The following is a 24,302-nucleotide window of genomic DNA, read 5'->3' as shown; positions in this document are numbered from 1 at the left end:
GGGTGCTTTGGTTTCCTCCCACAGTCCAAAGATGTGCAGGTTAGATGGAATGGCCATGATAAATCGTCCTTAGTGTCCAAAATTGCCTTTAGTGTTGGGTGGGGTTACTGGGTTATAGGGATACGGTGGAGGTGTTGACCTTGGGTAGGGTGCTCTTTCCAGCAGCCGGTGCAGATTCGATGGGCCAAATGGCCTCCTTCTGCACTGTAAATTCTATGATTAAAAAACAGCTGTGGATAGTAAATTGAAACTATCGGACCAGTTTAACTAAGGCAAGAACCAAATCAGACTTGGCGAAGAAAATGTTTGGATTACAAGATTACATCGTGATTAAGTAAGAAATTAAGAAAAGTACAAGATAATCAGTTTAATACTTAATGTGTTTATGGATGAAGTGATTCAAGATAGGATATAGATGAATCCTCAACCACATTTCATGAGATATTAAGTCTTTGACAAATATTTTCAACTCCAGTTGTGGATTGTGCAGACATAAAAACAAATGGTCTAGAGCTGAGGGAGACAGCAGACCCCATGCCAAGGGGAGCAATTCCAAAGCAAACCACACGATTGGTCAAGACCATGTCAGGGCAATGAAGAGTCTGAGAAGCAACCAAAAGGCTTTTTTTTAAATTAAAGTTTTTGAATATCCTGACACATTGTCACTTGTGGAGAGAGCAACTAGCTGTGAATGAAAAAGTTATGTGCGAGCCTGAAAAAAACGAAACTTGCAAAAAACAAAAATGAACAGCTACTCAGGAAGATATTTGTAACCAGGCTGAGTTGAAGGAACTCACCAGAATTACAGCCAGACACAACAGGCAGAAAAGTAGTTTAAAAAGTTGCTGCCCTGAAAGACTCAAAGAATCAATACAGTCCTAGAAAAACATGAGCCAAAAAAGAATGTTGAATACTACTCGAGCAAAACCAGCATTGGAGCTATCAGTAGGCACAAAGCAATGCACTGAAGCACAGTATGAATAGACAAGAGGTCAGCAAAATAATAAGCATTTTAAAGAAAGTTGATTAATAGATTGTTCTTCACGTTCAAATGCTAAAGACTCCTTCAGCGATAATCCTTTAGCATGAAGAAATTAACTTCAGACTCCAAGAAAACGCAAGATGAAGCAATTGAGCATCACAAAGTAACACAAATCTGATGGGCCTTTACGTTCTACGCGGATCCCTCTGGTCAAAGTTTGTTCCTTTGGAAAATTGCTGAGAGATGCAAACTTAATTTAATGTCACTCTGATTGAACTGAGGGACCAGCTGGCAAGAAAAGCTCAGCAATGTTTAATATTCCACGAGGAAGCCAAGAGGTGCAAGAAAGAGATGGGAAAGGGGAAACCTTGAAAGGAAAGGCTGTGGAACTTGTCTTTCAGCAGCATGAAGAGATTGAGACTTTGATTTACAAGAAAGCAAGATGCAGCAATTTAGCTTTGCAAAGAAGCGGAGAGTGAGAAACCATGCAGAATTGCAGAAATGAAACTAGTTGAGACTTGCCGGAGGCAGACCTGGCCAACAGTAAAACCAAAACTAAGGATTCTGCAGATACAGATAGAAATAAAATCGTAAAATGTAAATCTGCTGCTAACTGTCCAGGAACTTGAAGAAAAAACACTGGATACCTCAAACATACTGAGAAGCAAAGAGTTGTTGAAAGATTACATTGCGGAAATGAAAGTCCAATAATGTCAACCGTCGCAAGAAAGAGTAAAAGATTTCACAAAGGTGCATGTAGACAATTATCAGAAGTAAAATAAAATGAAATGTGAGCTTGATGGATAGTGCACATAAAATTAGGCTCTGCTAAGGAAAGGCCACAGAGAGCCAACTTTCAAAGATTGAAAGAGGAGTGCTAATGAAAAATGAGGAACTGAGGAGAACAGGAGTGTCCCACACAGGAAGTAGAACACTTGATGAAGAGCTGGAAAGATGATATGCACAGTATGGAAGACCAAATCCAGGCTTTAAGAACAGAAAAGGAAAATTCTGGGAAACCGGGGAGGATCTGGCAAACTCTTGGAGCAATTGGTGACCATGCAATGAAGACTCTGAAAGGAATTGAATACTGAGATGTTTTTAAGCTTGTATGATGACTTTGCAGATAACTTTGAAACCAAGACAAGTGTACCCATCGGAGTAGTTGCTGAGCTGAATGAAAAGATTTGCAAGCTTGAAACCTCAGCACTTTTCTCTCCTTACAGATGCTGCCAGACCGGCTGAGATTTTCCAGCATTTACTCCTTTGGTTTCAGATTCCAGCATCCGCAGTAATTTGCTTTTCTATAATCCTCCAGACCTCTTTTTTTGTTTTTATATTGAGACACCAAATAACCTTGCAACACTTCTTCTCCGCACTCCTTTCTTCTGAAGAGATGGCATAGCCTTTCTCTGACTAGGATGGTGATTTGCTCCCAGTGTTGTATTGATGCTTGTTTTGCTGCCTGGGTCATCTGGTCATCAAAGCATTGCAGTGTGCCCATGTTCTTTTCCTCTCCTCCTTTCCCTTTCCCAGCTACCCATCATCCACCTCCATTAAAAAAAATGCCTTGACTTATCCACCCTGTCCCTTTTTAACATCTGTGTTTGTGTGCAATCCATGGGATTCGTTGGAATTTAAGAGGGAAGCTCGACACAAAATAGTTTAGAGAAGAGATAATGAAGCCAGAACCTATCTTCGCCAATGGTACAGAAGTGTCTGAGGAGAGAGAATTGGAACCCACTATGAATGAAAATCAATGAAAACTAATGGGTGGTGGTGATACTCTGCACCCTTTGTCTTTGTGGCCTCTGGCACTATTTCCAGAAGCTTGTGTCGCTATAATTCAGAATTACTCCAGTTTACAACAGCAAAACTCAGGGTTCGATGGATTACCTGTTCCTACTCCTGAGACACGTGGACAATCAGTAAGCAGTAAACCTGTTCATTTTACTCTGCGTCCAATCTCCAGCATAGTCCAGTATCCAGAGCAAGTTCGGGAGTGTTGGTTGCGTGGTAGGTTTTTTAATTCCATTTTTGGGGGAGCTGGCGAGGAGGTGGGCTGCCTTCAGCCGTGTGAAGAAGGCACTGTACATCAGCAAGGTGCAGTGCGGCATAGTATATCCAGCTAAGTTGAGGATGACTTACAAATCCAAGGACTTTTATTTTGGGGCAGTGGAGGAGTTTGCGAAGGCAGAAGGACTGTGGCAGAATTGAGAAATGGCCGTGTACCGATGTAGCCTCGTGTAGCTGTGGCCTCGTAGCTGTATTTTTTCACTGCGTGTTGGTCTATGAACTAAATGAGTTAACGCTGTATATATTTGGCCAAGGGAAGATATGTGACTTTCATTTGCAATGATGGTTCTTTGGGGCTTGGGTGTGTATGCTGGGGTTGTGTGCTAAAGGGGATTTCTTGGTTTTCCTGGGACCGGGCAAGTGGGAAGGAGACCCGGGTGGGGGCCTCCACGCTGGCTGATTTAAGCTGGTCAGTGAACGGGAGTGATGTGGGGAGAGGGACTGCGGCCATCGGAGCTGGTAGAACAGGTTTCAGTGAGTCTAGCCGGGGTGAAAAGTTAGGGGAAGGAACTGAGGTTCGGGGAGGAGATTACAAGAGGAAGTGGAGGGGAGGAGTCTACAATTCATGGGTGTCATACACTGTACTCTTTGGGGATTGGATGGCATTGAATATTTAGGGGGGGGGGTGTTTGGTGTGGATATATATGTAAATGGTGACCATAGGTGATTCCTGATTCCTTTTTTTTTTCCTTTTCTTTTCCACGTTGGGAGGGTTTGTTTTAATTGATGCTTATATTGTCAAGTGGGCTGCTGTTTGGGGGTTGGTGGGAGGATGGGATCATTGTTGTTGGTAAGGGGATTGACATTGTATTCGTTACCGTTTGCGGTTTGTTGGTGGGGTATAAATTCTGAAGAAAATGTGAAAATGGAGAATAAAAATATTTATTTTTTTAAAAAGTTCAGAAGGGATCAGGAATGCTACTTTTAAAATTGGTACTGCCCGAGGAAGAGACAAGAGCTCACTTGGCTGAAATAGAAGTAAATTGATTTTGCTTTTGGGACTGGGTGTGTATCCATTCATATACTTCACAATGCAGGAATGGAAGCTAATGATGATAAGGAGGCCACTTGCCCACCGAGCCTGCACCAACCTGTAGAAAGATCACCCCACCCAGGCCCAATCCTCCAACTTAGCCCCATAACCCCACCTAGGGACAATTTAGTGTGGCCAATCCACCGTATCTGCACATCTGTGGGAGGAAACTGGAGCACTCTGAGGAAATCCACGCAGGACACTGGGAGAACATTTAAACTCCACAAAGATGGTCCCCCTCGGTCAGAATCGAACCTGGCTCTATGGCGCTGTTGAGGCAGGTGTGCTAACCAACATGCCGCCCTAATTACTTTGAGAATATGTTATCAATGCAAGCTTCAGGATCAGCGTTTCATCTTCTGATCATTTATAGCTTCTGGACTCGAGTTCAACAATTTTAGACCATAAACTCAGTCCTCTATTTTGATTCTGGGTTTCTTTTTTGGTCTGAGTTTTGTTTTGGATGGATTTCATTATTCTGCCATGCACACTCACTCTGGGCAAATACTTTATTCTTTACTATAACTATTACCACTCTTTTTTTGTTCCATGATATCTTATCATTTAACCTCTCCTTCCCTCTATCCTATCCCAGACTTTTCCTTTTGTTCTCCGTGACCCCCTCCCCCTTCCAGTGACATAAAGCCTGTCACATTTCTATCTCCTTTCAGCTTTGAAGAAGAGTGATATTCGATTTGAATATTAACTCTGCTTTTATCTTCACAAAGGCTGCTAAGTATTCCAGAATCTTCTGTTATCTTATCCGGTTCTGTATTAAAGGTCTGGATCAGGATTTGGGAGGGATTACAGCTGTAATATAATTAAAGTCTTTTATCCGATGAGTTTGATATCAAGTAACGCTTTAATAGTACTCTGCTATAACCCACTGTTTACAGCCCTCGCTCAAATAGAGGAGTGCTGCTGAAATCTATTTTGATCATCATCTCTTCTCGAACAGGTGGTGTTTATATAAAACCTTTCAATGAAATTGTTGATTAGCTTGTACTGTTAGTTTTACAAGAGAAGGTAGCAAAATTACTCCAGTTTTGTTTTATCCTGTATCTTTGTGCTCTAAACCTATCAAAGATTTTGGAGAGTTGATTTTTAATTTGTGGAATTTCCAAATTAGTGATTGATCATCTGTGCTGTGATAAATTGGAAACATGGGGCGGGATTCTCTGCTCCCCACGCCGGGTGGGAGAATCGCGGGAGGGCCGGGCGACTCACGACCCGCGATTCTCCCACCCCCCGCTCGGAGAATCGGCGGTCGCCGTGAAAAACGGCAACCCGGATGGGCTGAGCGGCCTGACGTTCCCGACCTGTTCACGCCGGCAGCAACCACACCTGGTCGCTGCCGTCGTGAACATGGCGCCAAAGGTTCGTTTGTGGCTTGTGGGGGGTGGAGAGGGGAGTGAGCACCACTGCCGTGCTTGGGAGGGGACTGGCCCGCGATCGGTGCCCCCCCCCCCGATTGTCGGGCCGGCATCTCCAAGGGACGCACTCCGCCGCCCCGCAAGATCAAGCCGCCATGTCTTGCGGGGCAGCGGAGGGGAAGACGGCAACCGCGCATGCACGGGTTGGAGCCGGCCAACCTGCGCATGAGCGGCTGACGTCACTTAGGCGCCGCCGTCCCGTCATTCTCGGCGCGCCGCCTTGACGCAAGCGTCAAGGCCCGGCAGCCAAGATTTACGGAACGCCGCTCCTAGCCCCCTTGGGGGGGGGGGGGGGGGGGTGAACAGGGTGCGATGAGCGGCCTCCGAGGGAGCGGAGAATCGCGCCCATGGCCTCCCTTGCATCGAACTTTAGTTGAGATGTTTCTTACTGTGATTTTGGTGCTCATTGGATGGACTACCCTGATGAATGCTTGGGCAGAGAGGGGAGTTAACGTTTCGAGTCTGGATAACTCTTTGTCGACTCTTTTTCCTTTTGAGGATCTTTGTCCTCTGTAGCTGGCAAGTGAGTAATGAAGTGAATCTGGGTCAGAGATCTTGCAGAGTGCTGTTGATAACTCTGTACTGGCTGACAGGTTGTGTAATTGAAGCTGTGAGCTGGCTGTCCCCATTCTCCAGATGTACAGAACACTCAAATGATTTCTTTAAATGCATAGTCTAGTCTTTAATCTGACCAGACAACATGATTAAAGTGCAGGCTCCGAGATGAAGGGCAGTAATATTTCAAAGCCATGTCGCTGTTTTGATCCCACCAGGTTCACCTCTGTTGCATCTCTCCAGAGATTAATTCCAAGGATGTGCTGTTTTATTTGGAATTATTTATCTTAACAGCATTGCATTAGATTGCTGACTCTTGATTGCATACTGGGTCCCTCCACCTCTTGTCTCTGCACAGTCCACGAAATTGAATCTGTCACCATATCTGTTTCTATATGGCCTGAGAGCATAAATGTTCCCTTATCTCTGTGAGAGTAGTTAGCAATCGAGGCTTGTTATTACCTCCTAATAAAACATTGCCATGTCTATAATTCAAATTAATTTAATATTCCACACGCACTAATGCTGACAACTTCAGGTGTGGAATCTGCTGAGGATCACAGGATCAGAGGAAACTGGGCTATACGTGGCCTTGGTGTCATGTGAAGTATTAAGTACCAAGTGATGACCTGGTGAATGGGCTTTCTAAAGTCTTGTCCTTTTGTGGCCTCACTATTTGGTTAAGGAGCCTGCTTTTGGAAGAGAAGTGCAGTGATGCAATGTGTTCTTTTTTAAAATATAACTTTAGAGTACCCAATTCTTCTTTTCCGATAGCGTGGCCAATCCACCTACCCTGCACATCTCTTTGGGTTGTGGTGGAGAGACTCATGTAGACACGGGGAGAATGTGCAAACTCCACACGGGCAGTGACCCAGGGCCAGGATCGAACCCACATCCTCGGCAGCGTGAGATGGCAGTGCTCACCACTGCGCCACTGTGCTGCCCTTGTGTCCTCTTTCTTAATATTACTTATTGGCTTTGGCAAAAGGGGGAGTACAGTTGATACCTGGGCAATATTGAGCATTGTGCTCTGTTCTAATTTCTGTTCCTAGCATTGGATGTGAATGTGAGCTAATGGCGCTTCTGTCGTTGGGGGAAATCACTGCACAAATTCATTTCAACTGGCCCAGACTGCAGCAGTGCTTTTCGGTGAACATGTAGCAGGTAAACACTAGTGAATATTTTTTTTAAATGAAGGCAGCTAAATTTGGATTAGTCCCTTGAATGAGACTTGGGCTCAAACCACCATTCTCCAGTATGTTGTGTTGGTTCTTGGCTCTGTTTGATTAAATAATATTTAATCTTTGTCCTTCCTAGTTGGTGGCTTCTTAAAATGTTTTGGTTTTAATTATCTTTTAAGTAGATCACGTGTTTCACTGGGACATGAGCTTCTACTGTCAAGATGGGTGGGGGTTAGTCGGACTGAACGATCCCACCACCTTTTACCATTGTCTGCTCCGATATGCTACATGATTTTATTTAACATTTCTCCCTCTGTATGGCTCAGATTGACAGGTGAGCAGAATTAGGCCCTGGAGCCAGTTTCAACCTGCTCCTCATCACTAAGCATTTCTGTTCAGGTATTCAGCAACTCAACCGTCCAGTTGGACTAGTTTTAAAACATGATGTGGAGATGCTGGTGTTGGGCTGGGGTGGGCGAAGTAAGAAGTCTTACAACACCAGGTTAAAGTCCAACAGGTTTGTCTCAAATCACTAGCTTTCGGAGCACTGCTCCTTCCTCAGATGAATGGAGAGGTAGGTTCCAGAAACATTTATATAGACAAAGTCAAAGATGCAATACAATACTTTGAATGCGACCATTTGCAGGTAATTAAATCTTTACAGAGCCAGAGAGAGGGTCAACCCCAGGTTAAAGAGGTGTGAATTGTCTCAGGCCAGGTCAGTTGGTAGGATTTCACAAGCCCAGGCCAAATTGGGGGGGGTGAATGTAATGCAACATGAATCCAAGGTCCCGGTTGAGGCCGTACTCGTGTGTGGAACTTGGCTATAAGTTTCTGCTCTGCCCTTCATCGTCCAGTACTTCCCCAGAGCAGAGAAACTGCAACATCTTCTTCGCAGCCTTCAAACGTCATCGATGAAGACAAACATCTTGCCAAGTTCATCCCCACAACTTGCCTTCAAACAACCGCGCAACCTCAAACAAACCATTGTTTGCAGCAAACTACCCAGCCTTCAGAACAGCGACCACAACACCAGACAACCCTGTCGTGGCAATCTCTGCAAGACGTGCCAGATCATCAACATGGATATCACCGTTGCACGTGACAACACCACCCACCAGTTACTCGGTACATATTCGTGTGACTCGGCCAATGTTGTGTATCTCCTACGCCGCAGGAAAGGATGTCCCGAAGCGTGGTACATTGGCGAGACCATGCAGACGCTGTGACAACGGATGAACAGACATCGCGCGACAATCGCCAGGCAGGAATGTTCCCTTCCAGTCGGGGAACATTTCAGCAGTCAAGGGCATTATGATCTCCGGGTAAGGCGGCCTTCAGGACGCAATGCAGAATCGTAGAGCAGAAACTTATAGCCAAGTTCCCCACACAGAGAACGGCCTCAACCGGGATCTGGGATTCATGTTGCATTACACTCTTTTTCTCTCTTCCCCCCCCCCCCCCCCCCCCCCCCCACCACCTGGTCTGGGCTTACGAAATCCTACCAACTGTCCTGGCTTGAGACAATTCGCATCTCTTTAACCTGGGGTTACCCTTCTCTCTGGCTCTGTTAAGATTTAATTAGCTGCAAATGCTCACATTCAAAGTATCGTTTTGCATCTTTGACTTTGTCTATATAGATGTTTCTGGAACCTACCTCTCCATTCACCTGAGGAAGAAGCAGTGCTCCGAAAGCTAGTGATTTGAAACAAACCTGTTGGCCTAACCTGGTGTTGTAAGACTTCTCGCTGTAGTTTTAAAACGTACAATGTTTGAGTGGGTTTTGGGCCCAGGCTGTACATGCTCTGTGGGAGCATGTTTGCTTCTAGCCCCTCTGAATGCGGCATCAAGCTGGGGGTGATTTCCCCAGGTTTTCGTTTTGAATGGTAAATGTGAAGTTTCTTCTTAACTTTCTTCATGATGTCCAAACCAATTTTAGTAAGAGAAACTGGAGCTTGTTTTATTGCTGCATTGTTAGTCCAGTTTCTGCTGATGTGTTGTTGTAATGCATTTTCCTTTTCGTTCATTTTTATCTTGCCTCGCTTTCTGCTACCTGTACGTTTGCGGCTGAATGGATGGGCAGGTGACTAGCTCTTTGCTGCCTTTGCTAGGTGGCACACAGGACCAGGACAATTAGCCGAATTTAGTTTTTAAGCGTGGAGGCTAAGCAGCTTTTGTTCCACAACCCATTGATCATGATTGGGCTGTAGCATCCAAGTCACAAATACATGTGTTGCTAGTACATTGTCCTAGCCTAGGAACAATGGGTTTGCTTTCTCATGGATATGTATGGTTACAATGATTAATGAACCTCTTCTTTCGTTATAGGTAATCTGTTTCCAACCCTCGGTGACGTTCACCTTGCACCATTTACAGATGAGCAGCTTTACATGGAGCAGTTTACAAAAGCAAACTTCTGGTATGGTTGCAGTTCTGCTGTAGCGGGGACGGGTGGTTGCAGTAGAGGGGGAGAGGGAGTCTGTTCCTCTCCAGAGTCATTGTTAACTGAAAGCTGTGCAGAGGGCACATGTTTTATATTGGGAGTAAAATGTGCTTAAAATAAGTAGCTTTGAAAATATTTTGTGTTTTATACTTGGAAACAGCAGAGCTGTTTCTATGCACAGTGAAATATGTGTTCATACATCCTGCCATATAATTTAGGGGTTTCTCTGGCGCTAATACCTGGGCATTGACTCTTCCTGTTACTCATCTTTGCCTGTTTCAGGATTATAGCATCCATACTCTGAAATGGCCCAGTGTATTAAGAATTCTGTTGAACATCGATGACATCTTTCTTAAGTATATTGTGGTTTTAAAAAATTTCCTTTTTAACTTCTCTACGTTATTATCGAAGAGTAACTTTTTCCTAAGCTTCAGCCTGTACCATTTAAATTTTTAAAATTCATATGTGGGATATGAACATCACCAATCCTGAGGAACGACGGTATATTTCCAAGTCAGGAGGGTGTGTGGATTTGAAGGGAACTTGGTGGTCCCATGAGCCTGCTGCCCTTGCCCTTCTAGATGGTAAAGTTCACTGGTTTGGAAGGGGTCATCGAAGGAGGTTTGTCAGTTGCAGCATTGTATCTTGTAGAACATACATGTTGCTGTCACCGTGTGCCGGTATTGGAGAAAGCGAATGTTTACGGTGATAGATGGGGATGCTGATCTAGAGGGCTGCTTTATCTTGGATTTTAAATGATGCACTCATCCAAGCGAGTGAAGAATATTTCATCATCCTCCTGCTTCATGCCTTTGTAGATGGTGGAAAAGCTCTTGGAAGTCAAGAGGTGAGTTACTCGCCACCGAATTCCAAGTCTCCAATCTGCTCTTGCAGCCATAGTATTTGTGTGGCTGGACCTAATCAGTGATGAGCCGCCAGGATATTGATGTTGGGCGATTCAGCAGTGGTAATTCAATTGAACGTCAAGGGAAGATGATTAGATTTTCTCTTATTGAAGATGGTCATTGCCTGGCACTTCTGTGGCATAAATATTACTACTTATCAACCCAAGTCAGAATATTGCCCAGGTCTTGCCAAATGCGGGACCTGACCACTGCAACTCTCTTAGTGCAGTGAAACCTGCATACAGCTAGAAACGGACATTTATTGAGTGACCCAAATACGCACGGTGCACTCTGAAACCATGCACATTTGTAAATTGCAAATTACAGAGAGCCTTCAATGCACCAAGCCTTTTACAACTGAAAACTTGGAATACACAATTTAGCGTGAGGATGTAGCAGGTTTTGTGAAATAAATTAATTTTGTGGTGTGGTGAGTTATTTTCCCAGTTGGCAGAGGGAGATCATTCTATCTGGGATCAACTGTACCTGTGGTTCCATCCTCGGGATAGAAGTATTTTTCATCCGCTACTGAATTTCTATTTTTACAGCACACTCAATGGAAGGAGAGCTCTGTATCTGTAATTTTTCAGGTTTCACTGTACCAGTGATGCAGTCTGTGGCCATTTCCCAAAAAAGCTGCTTCTGTTCTCTCTTTTTTTTTCCCCCCCGCCCCCTCTTCGCCCTCCTCCAACCCAACTCCCTACTGGCCTCCACAACCTGACATGACTGTTTGGTTCCCTGTTTGGTTGACTTTGCTGTTCCACTGGAGCTGGGATTCTTGCCACCTAGAAAAAGTATAGAAAATACAGTAAAGTCTTGCCTTCTGTGACTTCCTTGTTTGCGTAGTCACTTAACCGCACTAAGTGCATGAGCAATTGTTCGCTTAATCTGCGTTTTCTTTCCCCTCCCTCATTTAAGGCAATTTATTCGAAATTAAATTTATTCCATTTTTATTAATTCCGTTCTGGACGGATGTGGCTGCGGTCGGTGTTGGCGCCGGGAAGGCGGCAGCCATGACTAAAGCAAAGACCTCTGAATGTTTTAACGAGGAAATGTAGAAAATAGGAGTGGGCCATTCGGCCCATCGAACCCGCTCTGCCATTCGATGCGATCATGGCAAATTCTCTATTTGAATGCCATACCCCTGGCTTCTCCCCGTACCCCTTGATGGGAGATGGTGTTGAAGTCTATGGAAGTGGGATTCCTTCCATTAGCCCTGACTATGGACGTTTAATTCTCTTTCTTTTTTAAACCCCCTTTCCAACGGGGGAGAAGCAATTGAATTGCAAGGAGGCTACAAAGGGGCATAGATAGTGAGTGGGTAGAAATCTGGCAAATCCAGTATAATGTGGGAAAATGTAATATTGTCCGTTTTGGCAGGAAGAATAAATGAAATGAAAATCGCTTATCGTCACAAGTAGGCTTCAAATGAAGTTACTGTGAAAAGCCCCTAGTCGCCACATTCCGCCGCCTGTTGGGGGAGGCTGGTACGGGAATTGAATCGTGCTGCTGGTCTGCTTTCAAAGCCTGAGATTAATTGGTGAGAGATTGCAGAGCTCTGAGATTAAATGAAATGAAAATCACTTATTGTCGCGAGTAGGCTTCAATGAAGTTACTGTGAAAAGCCCCTAGTCGCCACATTCCGGCGCCTGTCCGGGGAGGCTGGTACGGGAATCGAACCGTGCTGCTGGCCTGCTTCAAAAGCCAGCAATTTAGCCTTGTGAGCTAAGGGGTCCTCATGGGGAACACTTCTCTGCACAGTTCTCCCTGGTTGTGGAAAGGTTCCTCCTCTTTTCTGACACTGTTGAGACCTTGGATCTTTTATGAGGAGCATCGCATGTGGGCCGATCCATGTACTATGTGATATTTTCATGGCTGGCTTAATCTCAGGAGAATTTGTATAAATAGTTGTGGCACTCGCACTGTAACAAAGACTTGTTGCTTGTGAGTTTTGCTGATACATACAGTTGCTACTTTGTACTGTTACTCGCTCCAATGTAACTCAAGTCTGGTGAGGAGATTTTTAGTTCATTAAAACTTACCAATCCAGTTCTGGTTTTGTTTTGACTCACCAACATATCTTGCATTTGATGCCAGGTATCAGCCATCCTTTCATGGTGTGGATTTATCAGCCCTGCGTGGTGCAGCAGTGGACGAATACTTCAAACAGCCTATTGTGGTGAGTGTGTTGTGAGCATTGCTAAATTAAAATATATTTGATCACGCCCCACAAATGGACTGTCCACTATCTTCAGACGGGGCACCAGGATTGATTTTTTTTTTAAAGTCTGACCTGTGATTGGCAAAAATGCTTTGGGCTTGTGGCACAGACAAAAGAATATGGTTATTATTCAGTGGTCAAAATGATCATATGGATGTTTGGTGCAGACAAGATGGTACTTGACTGCTTGCTCTACAGTCATTATGATTAATGGCCATTTGACTAGTCTCCAAAATATGCTGGCATGTCCAAAACAGCATGAGCAAAATTGGGCTTTGGGGAATATTTATTCATTTTTTAAAAAATCAATGCTGTGGGAAGTGTATGCTTGTAACTAAATGTGAGGTAAATTAAACACATCTTGGCGGCACAGTGGTCAGCACTGCTGTCTCAGCCCCAGGGACCCGGGTTTGATTCCAGCCTTGGGTCACTGTCTGTGTGGAGTTTGCGTCTCTCTGTCTGCGTGGGTTTCCTCCAGGTGCTCCGGTTTCCTTCCACAGGCCAAACATGTGCAGGTTAGGTGGATTGGCTATGCTAAATAGTAGCCATTAGTATCCAAAAGGTTAGGTGGGTTACGGGAATAAGGTGGGGGCCTGACCCTTGGTAGGGCACTCCTTCGGAGGGTTGGTTCAGACTCGATGGGCTGAATGGTCTCAGCACGGTAGGGATTCTATGGTTCTAAGATTGCACAGTGGCATTTCCAGTGTAAAGGCTGGTGGCCCTTTTGTTAGTGCAGCCGTGCCTCCACAAGGATTACTGACCATTTTACTGTGTGTTTTTAAGGACACTTTTGACATCCGGATTCTAATGGCCAAGTCGGTGAAGTACACAGTGAACTTTCTAGAAGCCAAAGAGAATGATTTGCACCGGTAAGATGTCGAACTCGGAGAGCACAGTGCTGATGGAATACAAGTCCCAGAGAATCGTCTCACAACTCCTGTGTCTGGGGCTGGAGTCACAATGAACAGGGCTGATGGAGCACCAGTCACACAGAATCGCCACACAACTCCTGTATTTATTGGGGCTGGAATCAATTGGCTAAAATCAGGATTTGCTTGCAGGACCGCTAAATTTCCTGGTTATTTCAACAGCCAATCCATTAATGTTATTACAAGGGCGGAAGTACTGTAATTTCACGAAAATAACCCAGAAGGTATATCTTAAAACAAAATGATAGATGCAGTGAGGGTTATGTGGGCGACTTTTGTTTGCAGAAGGCCTGACCAGTTCGATTACCCTTCAGTCACTGGTAAGTTGATGTGAGAATGGAGATGGCTGAATCTTGTATCTGTGTGTGTGTAAACAGGCATTTGTAACAATGTACAAGTTATTAACTTTTTTTAAACCCCAGCGAAGTTTGTGTAGCAAACTTGGGTGAGTGACTTTGAGCCAAGGGGTGCACACAATGTACTGTGGTCTTTTTTCTATCTTTTTTTTTTACAAAAACAAATGTGGAAGGGTGAGATTTTCGTGAAATTACAGTAGGTCTGCTCTGATCTACTTCTGCCTAGATCCACACTTCATCCGAAGCCTGGTTAATGTAGCAGGCCACACTCCCCTCCGGTATTGGCCAGGTGCTCTCCGGTCCCAAATATCTCAACTCTGTCTTTAAGAGCCTTTTCCACTGTGAAATGCATTTGCCAGTCATGGAGATGGCTCTTTCACAGCGTCAAATGGAGAATGTTGGGTATCTGGGACTGACCACAGGCAGTGATCACTAGGGCTGAACTCGTATCAAAAACTCTCAGCAAAGAGCCCGTACCCCCAGATAAGCTATGGAATTGGTCCAGGGTGTATTTTTTTGTTTGTTAATTTATACGGCATGTTCGTGAGATGGCTTTTAAGAAATGTTTTTTGTCACTTTGTGGCCACTTGACAGCTGGTCTGTTGCATGCTGTTTAGCATGATGGGGATTGCACTAACAGCTGTGTTGTAATCGTTACAAGATGATGGCACATTGTGATTGATTACGGCATTAACCCTCCTGGTGGAAGTCCGGCCAGTTATGCACTGTTGCACAAGTGAAGGAATGCTTGGACCTTGCTGTGCTGAGGTACCACGTCTGATGCTGCGGATCACTTAATGTTCCATTTTTTGCACTGTGCATGCGAATCTTGCAGAGCAGCTGCACTCTTCAGAATAGATGCTTCTGAAATGCATTTATACAATCTGCAGCAATTTTAAAAAAAATTTAAAAAAATTAGATGTCACATCTTAATTACCGCAGTGTTAATGTCTGATCATGGGCATTTTAGGCAATTGCAATGCGTTGCCTGCAGCCTTCCCTGCAGCAGTTCCATTGTCAAGAGCTAGGCCTCTGAAGGGTAAAAGTGGAAAGAAAGGTTGGGTATGGCACTATGCTGGTGTTTATGCAACTCTTGCATTTTGGAGTTACTTTGCATCTTCAAGGCGAGAACTAAACTGATCTCTAGAGCTACTTTTGTAGAAGAGACTTTGTTTCCTAACTTTCTCCTGTTTTGTAACAGCGCTGAGGTACTTTTGTGTGTGTGTGTGTGTGTGTGTGAGATGCGGGAAGCAGGGTGTCCTTGTGCACGCTGCCTGAACTGTGAGCAACAATTTTTAAAAGCAATACTGACCTCAATTTGACACTTTCTCCCCCAAATGTCTTCATCTGTTCTTTCTTATTACAGGATAGAAATCCCATTCAAGTTCCATATGTTGCATTCGGGGTTAGTCCATGGTTTGGCATTCTGGTTTGATGTGGCCTTCATTGGTTCCCAGTGAGTATTTAAGTTTGAAATTATGTAAATTGCTGTTAATTCAGTTGCTTCTGGTGCATGGCACCACTAGAAGCTGCGCAATTCAAATAATAATCTCACTTGGAGTTTTGTCAAAGGCAGCAGCCGAGCAAAGACTTTAATGGGGGCGGTGGGGTGGAAACGTGTAGGAAAAGGTGGGGAGTGGCTCTTGTAGATGGGTCAAATGAGCACCACCAGTGCTTTTAACTATTCTATGATTCTCTACGTGACATAAAGTTTGTATTAAAGTATATGTTGCCAGGACCATGGACATGCCTCTTATGGAAATCAATGGACCAAAATTGAGTCACAGGAACAGGAGTAAGCCAATTGGCTCCTTGAGCTGGTTCCGCCGTTTCATTTTGGTCATTACTATTATTACAGATCTGCCAATCTGGAAATCAAAGTGCTGGAAAAACACAGCAGGTCTGGCAGCATCTGTGGAGAGAGAAAGGGTTAACGTTTCAAATGACTCTTCTGCAGAATTGGTCTATATCTTGCCTTCTGAGAACTGTGATTTTTTAAAAAAAATATTCTTTCATGGGGTGTGGGTGTCCCTAGCAAGGCCAGCATTTGTTGCCCATCCCGAATTGCTCTTGTACTGAGTGGCTTGCTGGGCATTTCAGAGGGCAGGTGAGAGTCAACCACATTGCTGAAGGTCTGGAGTCTCATGTAGACCAGACTGAGTAAGGATGGCAGATTGCAATCCCTAAAGTAGATTACGATCTAAGCAAATAACTGGTTTACTAGTTTCATGATCGCCATCACTGAGGCCAACTTTTAATTCTATTTCTCAGATCAATAGCCTGGGATTCTGGATGAGCAGTCCAGTGATATGACCACTGTCTCCCCAAAACCATGAGCCTTAATTCCCTTGCCTAAGAAAAAACTATCAATTTGATGAAATTGTAGCTCCATATTTAGATCCCATCATGAGAAGTCAATACAAGACTTTATCTTGGGATGCAAGACAAAATTGTACACTTGACGCTTAATCCACACGCTAGCTTTGGATACAATAGTTAGAAGGAATTGAATAAGTGAACATAGGCAGTAGCTCAGATAAGTTTTCCTGACTATGAATCAATGTTTTGTGTCCTGTGCAGTTGATGTAGTTTCTGTGGACTTCGGCGAAGCCTTTGACAAGGTCCCACCTGGGAGATTTATAAAGAAGGCAAATGCACATGGGAGACAGAGTAATTTGTTAAGGTGGATTCAAAATTGGCTTGGTTGTAGGAGTCAGAGGGTTGTGACAGAAGGCTGCTTTATTGACTGGAAGGATGTGTCCAGTGGAGTACCACAGAGTTCTGTACTGGGTCCCCTATTATTTATCATTTACATAAATGACTATGTTGGCAGGAAGATCAGTAAGTTTGCGGATGACACAAAGATTGGCCAGGTGGTTAACAGTGAGGTTGAGTGAATTGGGTTACAGGAGGATTATAGATGAGATGGTCAAATGGACAGATAAATCGCAGGTGGAATTTAATCCTGAAAAGTGTATGTTGATGCACATTGAAAGGAGTAATTTGACTAGGAAGTATTCAATGAACGGCATGACCCTAGGACCTTCTGAGGAACAAAGGGACCTTGGGTGTGTTTGTCCATAGAACTCTGAAGGTGGAAGGGCAGGTTAATAAGGTGGTGAAAATGGCATATGGAATACTTGCCGTTATCAATCGAGGCATAGATTACAAAAGCAGGGGGGGCCATTGAAGTTGTATAGAACTTTGGTGAGACCACAGCTGGAGTACTGTGCGCAGTTCTGGTTGCCACATTATAGGAAGAGTTGATTGCATTGGAGGGGATGAAGGGGAGATTCACCAGGATATTGCCTAGGATGGAACATTTAAGTTATGAAGACAGGTTGGATAGGCTTGGGCTGTTTTTGTTGGAGCACAGAAGACTAAGGGGGCGACCTGATCAAAGTGTACAATTATGAGGGGCCTGGTCAGGGTGGATAGGGATCCTTAGCTGAAGGGTCAGTCAGGAGGGGACACAAGCTCCAGGTGGGGGGCTGGAGGTTTAGGGGGATTTGGGGGGGGGGGGAAAAACACGTTTGCCCAGAGTGGTGACAGTCTGGAATGCACTGTTTGGGCGTGTGGCAGAGATGGGATGCCTCGCATTCTTTAAAAAGCACCTGGATGAGCATTTGGCACAACATTCGAGGCTATGGGCCAAGTGCTGGCAAGCGGGATTACGTTGACAGGTCAGGTGTTTTTCACGTGTTGGTTTGGACTCGATGGGCCGGAGGGCCTCTTCTGCACTGTGATTCTATGATGCTAACTCTGTTTTGGTCCTGATGGCATGTTCTGACCTCATTGCCTCTTTCAGAATGACAGTATGGCTCTCGACTGCTCCAACAGAGCCGCTGACTCATTGGTACCAAGTTCGCTGTTTGCTTCAATCACCACTTTTCACAAAGGCAGGTGATACGCTCACGGGGACTGCTGTGCTGAATGCCAACAAAAGGTGAGTTTGGCATGTGCAATTTTTTTAAAAATTAATTAAACTGGAATTGTTGACTTTAAAACAAAAAACACTTAATTTTTGGAAATTGGTATTTATTTATTGATTTTTAAAGATTTTTAAGTAATTTATGAAAAACATTTTTAGCACCCTTAACATAGTAAAGCATCCAAAGGCACTTTGCATTATACCCACTGGAGATCAGAAGAATGAGAGATGACCTTATTGAAGCACAAAAGATTCTGAGGGGATTTGATAGAGTAGATATCGGGAGGACGTTATTCGTAGAGAGACTAGAATGAGGAAAAACAGTTTTAAGAATAATAGTTCTCCTGTTTAAAGTGGATATTAGTAGAATTTTATCTCTGAAGGGTTGTTAATATGTGGAATTCACTTCCCTATCGGTAATCGAATTTATTCATGGCACAGTCGGTCAAGTTTTTGACAGACAAGGGAGTGAAGATTTATCGGGGGGGCTGGCAACAAAGTAGAGTTGAGACCAGAGCCAGATCAACCATGATCTTATTGAATGGAAGAACAGGCTTGAAGGGCTGAATGGCCTATTCCTTCTGTTTCCTGTGTTCCTAGATAGGGAGGTGAAAGGTTTCCGCAGGCAATTAGAGCTTATATCCTAGGCAACAGAAGGCCAAGTTTTAAAAATTGAACAATTAAAATTGAGGATGTGCGCGAGGCCAGTGCAGAGATTTGAGGCTTGTGGGCCTGGAGGAGGCTATAGAGATAAGAAAGGGTGAAGCCATGGAAGAATTTGAAAGCAAGAAAGCCAATCTTGGATAGAGGTGCAACTGGACCAGGTGCTGTTGGGCCAGGAGCAAACACAGACGGTGAATGGGATCTCGTGTAAGTTGAGACATGGGCAGCGAGTTTTGGATGAACCCCAATTTAAAGCAAGGAGCGCATTAGAATTGTCCTGGAGAAGATTGTTAGATGAGGCAAGCAAACCTCTTTATATTTTTAACTTGCACATCTTTGGATGTATTTTTTATTGATGTGTAGCTTCCTACTATGATTGAGAATGCAGTGAGATGACTGAATCCTATGTAGAGTCTGCTGCTGCACAGGATGTGCAACCACTTTTGTCCATCAGCCTTACGATTGAGTTTTTACCCGTTTTTAATCTCTGAACATGATGGAACATTTTGCTCTCTTTTTTTTTCCTTTAGACAAAGTTATGACATTAGTATTCTAGCCCAGGTGGATCAGACGGGTTCAAAATCTAGTAATGTGCTCGACCTGAAGAACCCCTTTTTTAGGTAAGCGTTGCTGCCTCATGCTGCTTTCATCACTGTACAAACTGACATTGCAGAAGTATTCAGCCTTGCCCTCATTTTCCGCTGCTCTGATTTCTCTTCCCACCCACCGATCTTGGTGAGGGGGGGGGGCAAATAAACAGAAAGCAGGGATGCTTCCTCATTGCCATTCACAAACAGCCCAAATATATTTCCAGGTCACTCATTCAGGTGATATGTTGGGCATCTATGGGAACATACACTACTGAGCAAGACGCTGTGTATTTCCAAGAAGTTTTGAGTGGGTCTGTCTGTGGTAGCCATTGTTTTAACATCCGGTACTTGGCATTTTTAATGCCGCTTCCTTAGACGCTTATGGGTTTTGATGGAAGTCTGCATTTTAGGAAATGTCTCTCATTTTCACACTCCCCTAAGTGTGATTTGTCCGTTTCTGATCTTTACCTTCGAACATGGCCTTGCAGTTTGCTCCTTCTCCATTCAAATTGCAAAATTTCCAGTCAGTTGAAAAATCGTATTTTCAAAAAAAATAGAGCGATATGGCATTGTGGCAAGTCGTTGGGACAGAATACCAGGGTAGGAGGAAAGCCGGGGAAATCTGGCAATGTGTTTGCATGACCCAGAAGATGACAGAAAATAGGCTGGCCGACCCCAATGGAGTGGACCACTTTGCTAGTCGTATACCGATTTTGGGGGGGGGGGGGGGGGACCCAATGCCCCCAAGAAACAGCCAACACAACCTCAACTCCCGGTGGCACCTCCTGTAGCATTCTTCAATTACCGAGAGAAAACAGAAAAGGAGGATTAGGTCCAACATTATTGAAACTCTATGTGAATATGAGTTTCTCTTCTGATCTACAAGGGCAAAGATTACAACACAGCGGCTAAATTTTTTGTGTTTGCGTTTTGTGGTTACTTTAACCGACCCCCCCCTTTTCTGTTGATGTTGTTTTGTTATCCTAAATATTGAATGGTGATGCATTGTGAAAGAAGAACTGGACTCGCCCTGAACTTGCATTGAGTGCAACATTAGTCATTTTAATTCTGCCTGGTGAATGGTTGTGCTATATCCTCTTGCCCATGCCCTCTCCCCCTGTCTTACAAACTGAGGAATCCATGTTATTCATAATTCCATAAAGAGATAAAAATGGAAAATGCTGGATATAGTAGGTCAGGCAGCAACTGGAAAGAGATATATTGGGTTCATGTTTCAGGTCAATGACCTTTTTGTCAGAACTGGATAACGGTAGTGACAGGCTTTAAACAAGTACAGAAACTGGGGGGTGGGGGGGCACAAGGTCTGTGATAGGGTGAAAACAGGAGCGAGTAAGTGAGAAGAAATGGTAGTGCAAGGCATAAGGGAATGGTTACGGGACAAGTAAAGAAACAAACAATAGGTGCGTCTTGATTTCTGTGCTGTCCGTTCAATGTAATTCTAGTCAAATTATAAGTCCATGACCACCACCACCACCTCTGTTAACATACTTCAGTGCTGTCAATTACAGGGGCTGAGTGTGTGTGTGTCTGCAGCAGTTTTGTCACAGCAGTCAGGGCTGTGATCCTTTTGAGCTGCCTGGAATTCTGAAACCATACAAACTAGAGAAGCAGTCAAAGGTTTAACGTCAGGCTAGCCTTTCTTGTTAAACAAAAGGCACACGCTTTAAATAATAAAGGGTGCCCCACGCCCTGTTGCCTAACCTTCTTCCCCTACAATTGCATGTATTTGTATATTTTTCTTTCCAATCATCCATCATCTGTAAGGATTCATTTTGTTTCCTCCCCCCACCCACCCCACCCCCCGCCAGGTACACAGGAACAACTCCCTCACCACCCCCAGGTTCACATTATGTATCGCCGTCGGAAACCATGTGGAACACATCTGCCTCTTACAACCTTAGCTCAGGATTGGCGGTGTCTGGTATTGTACACTCTTTCTTACTCTCTGGCCTGCAAAATATCAGTAATTTTAATTCCGATCCCCAAATTTTAGTTGTGTGTTTCAGAATCATGATCTGAACTTGTATTTGCCATGGGCTGATCCAGAAATTTAGACATGGTGAATCACAGACTTAATGTGGTCTGTATCCTGGAACACTACCTGGCTGGAAATGTTTAAAAAATTATTTAATTTTTTGGTCGTCTTGAGTATTCAGCTCAGTTTATCCAATTGATCGTTTCCTAAATCTAGGTTGCCTGCTGCATCTCGCTTTTATCTTTTTCGTTCGTCCCTTTCCCTCCTCTGTGGTATGTGTGTTTTTTTTAATTCTTTTGCCGTATGTGGGCACCACTGGCTAGGCAAGCACTTGTTGCCCTGTCCCTAATTGCCCCCGAGAAGGCAATCTGCCTTCTTGAACTGCTGCAGTACACGAGGTGTATCCACCGTGCTTTTAGGGAGGCAGTTCTGAGATTTTGCCCCAGTGACAGTAAAGGGATGGCAATCCAGCTGCAAGTCAGGGTGGGGAGTGGCTCGGAGGGGAACTTGCAGGTGGTGGTGTTCCCATGCATCTGCTGCCCTTGTCTGTTTAGGTGAATGCTGCAATGGAGTGAGTGTCCAGGGTAGTGAGACCTTATTCCGTTCAATGCTGCCGTTCACCTTCTGTGGACTTTGAGCACTCTGCCCATTCTCCAGGAAAGCACCTTCCTGATGGTGCTTCTTCGGTCAGCGATTCACGTCACCGGTTTGTGATTTGTAAATGTTAGTTTTTGGCTGACTCACTAAGATATAGCTTTCTCTCGCCCCGGAGAAAATGCTGCCAAATATATTCTTCTGACCTGATGGTCGAAAGTGTTTTTCTTTTCATTTTCTTTGATCCCTGCGATCAAATTTCTCTCTTCAATGCTTGATCTTCCACCAGATTTTGCTGTCAAAATAACTGAGGTTAATGACGCTGTTATTTAAGCGTCGAAGATGCAGCAGCTTCGGGAAAGTGCAAAATTAATTGCCAATATCTAACGGTTATTGTCTTTATTGTATTGTTCCAGCATTAACTTCGTGAAAATAGCTAAGTTTTGCTATAAACTTCCGAATTGTTAATCTCTCCATAGAAAGCTGTATTTTAATACCAAATGTTCCTTTGAAAGATGTGATTATTAGTCATTACTATCAATCAACCTCCCTGGTTCTGTAAATCAACAATTTCCTGTGTGTATGCATGCGAACGACTGTATCTGTCTGACTTTTTTTCTCTTTCTCTTTCTCTCTCTCTCTCTCTCTCTCTCTCTCTCTCTCTCTCTCTCTTATTCATATATCTCACATTGAATTCACCCACTCCAATTTACACTTCCTGCTTGGTCTTTATGTTTATTTCTCAATCTGATTGAATTGAGGAGATACCATGTTGGCTGCCCTGTTCACTCGGGTCCCAAGTGTACCGTTTCTCTCACTGCAACATTTATCAGCTGGCACACTCAGAAACTTGGTGCGCGCAAATGTTTTGACCTGAGGGACAAGTAGAGGCCATCCGATGCCCCTTCCCAGCAAAACCTGACCCATTGTCAATTGAGACTACACCAGGAGTCAGCTTTTAAAAGAGTTGTTACTCCTGTAGTCTTCCTGTTGGTCAACTGAGCTTCACCCTAGTTTTGTCTGGCAGATGCATTCCATTAGAGGGAAGAATGTGATTTTATTTTTCATATCCAGTGTCCTGAAACACATATTTTCAAAGTAATAGCACATCTTCATGGAATTGTAAGAATAAACACCATGGTACTGTTTGTTTGATGTGCTGAGTTGTAGTAGTAATGCTGCTGTTTTATAATTGTATTAAACTCCGTGCTAATGGATATCACTGTAATATATGGCATTCTGCTTTTTGCTTTCTAAGGAGTCCCGACGGCATATGACCTGAGCGGTGTAATTGCCAGTGGATCTGCAGTCAGCCACAACAATCTGATTCCATTAGGTAGGTAAAGAATCATTTCCTGGTCAGCAGCTTTGAGTGTTGTAGGAATTTTCACGAACATTAGTAGTCAAGCATAGTTAATCAAACTCCAAACCCGATAATTTCAAAATAACCCTCCCCTGCCACCTTGGGCTTCCCAGCCAAAGCACCCTCCGTCTTTAAGTGGCACTCAACCCGTGTTATGATTTAAGAGCGTGTATTTTCCCACGGCTGCAGGAGGCAACTTTTCTCACTTTGCTTACAAATTAATTCTGGGTGGAAGCTCAATTCAGAAGTTTCAACTAGGCACCACTTTGCCTTTGCAGTCATGTGTGGCAATTGCATAAATTCTATACTGGCTTGTTCTAGGAGGGCAGCCAGTGTGATAGTCATTACAGTAGGATTCCAATTCCTACATCTTAATATTTTTACACTGAGTACAGGAGGTTATAGTTTGGTTTGGAGTTTGTCTCTATCTTAGTTGAATGATCATCTGCCAGGAGGCTTATAACTATTTGTGTAGGTTAATTTCTAGATTTGTTATTGGATTTTACTCCCACTTGCCCCAGTCTTTTGTGGTGTATATTTAGAACCATCTCGATTTTGTATCTGGTTAAAGGGTTACTCTGTGACTTCTACTGTAAACCTGAAATAATTCCTCCACGTTCCCAGGATTAAATTGTTCCGCGTTCTCATCTGACATAAGACTCCCAGTGTTGCTCTGGCCATGCTGACTTGAGACTTGAGTATTGCAATATTGAAGTACTTACCCCACAGGATTGGGGATTATGTGAGACAAAAGTACCTAATTCCTGAGCTGTTGTTTGCTTTCTGCAGGCATGGGACCAGATTTGCCTGCCTTCTGGCCTTAAATGGGAGACCCATTTGGGCAAGGGTTCAACAGTAACTTGCATGGGTTATTATTCCGCATTAGAATTAAAATAAACCACCCACCCAGCTAGAACTCCTGTGCCACATCCTCTTAAAATAAGACATGGGAATGGGCAAAAGATCCATTCCCAGTGTTCTGCCGATCTGATTCTAAATAGACATGACCCATTCTGGTTGGCTCCTGAATTGTCCTCTCCTTGCTGCAGAA

At 44.0% G+C, this 24,302-nt stretch overlaps 1 protein-coding gene across 3 annotated transcripts in view; it reads left to right on the top strand.

Moving 5' to 3' along the window:
• carm1 (coactivator-associated arginine methyltransferase 1) overlaps window positions 1–24,302 on the top strand; it is a 70,440-nt gene that overhangs the window by 35,083 nt on the left and 11,055 nt on the right. For all 3 annotated transcript variants that reach the window (XM_038784991.1, XM_038784990.1, XM_038784989.1), the window contains 8 exons: window positions 9,589–9,679; window positions 12,706–12,787; window positions 13,613–13,698; window positions 15,481–15,570; window positions 17,923–18,060; window positions 19,239–19,328; window positions 21,128–21,240; window positions 23,147–23,224. In XM_038784991.1, the coding sequence (XP_038640919.1) occupies window positions 9,589–9,679; window positions 12,706–12,787; window positions 13,613–13,698; window positions 15,481–15,570; window positions 17,923–18,060; window positions 19,239–19,328; window positions 21,128–21,240; window positions 23,147–23,224 (768 nt within the window). The remainder of the gene's footprint in view (window positions 1–9,588; window positions 9,680–12,705; window positions 12,788–13,612; window positions 13,699–15,480; window positions 15,571–17,922; window positions 18,061–19,238; window positions 19,329–21,127; window positions 21,241–23,146; window positions 23,225–24,302) is intronic.

Source organism: Scyliorhinus canicula, chromosome 25 (genome assembly GCF_902713615.1).
Source record: "Scyliorhinus canicula chromosome 25, sScyCan1.1, whole genome shotgun sequence".
Classification (NCBI taxonomy): Eukaryota; Metazoa; Chordata; class Chondrichthyes; order Carcharhiniformes; family Scyliorhinidae; genus Scyliorhinus; species Scyliorhinus canicula.
The sequence above is the reverse complement of the archived record's forward strand: the minus strand, read 5'-3'. Positions and strand labels throughout refer to the sequence as shown.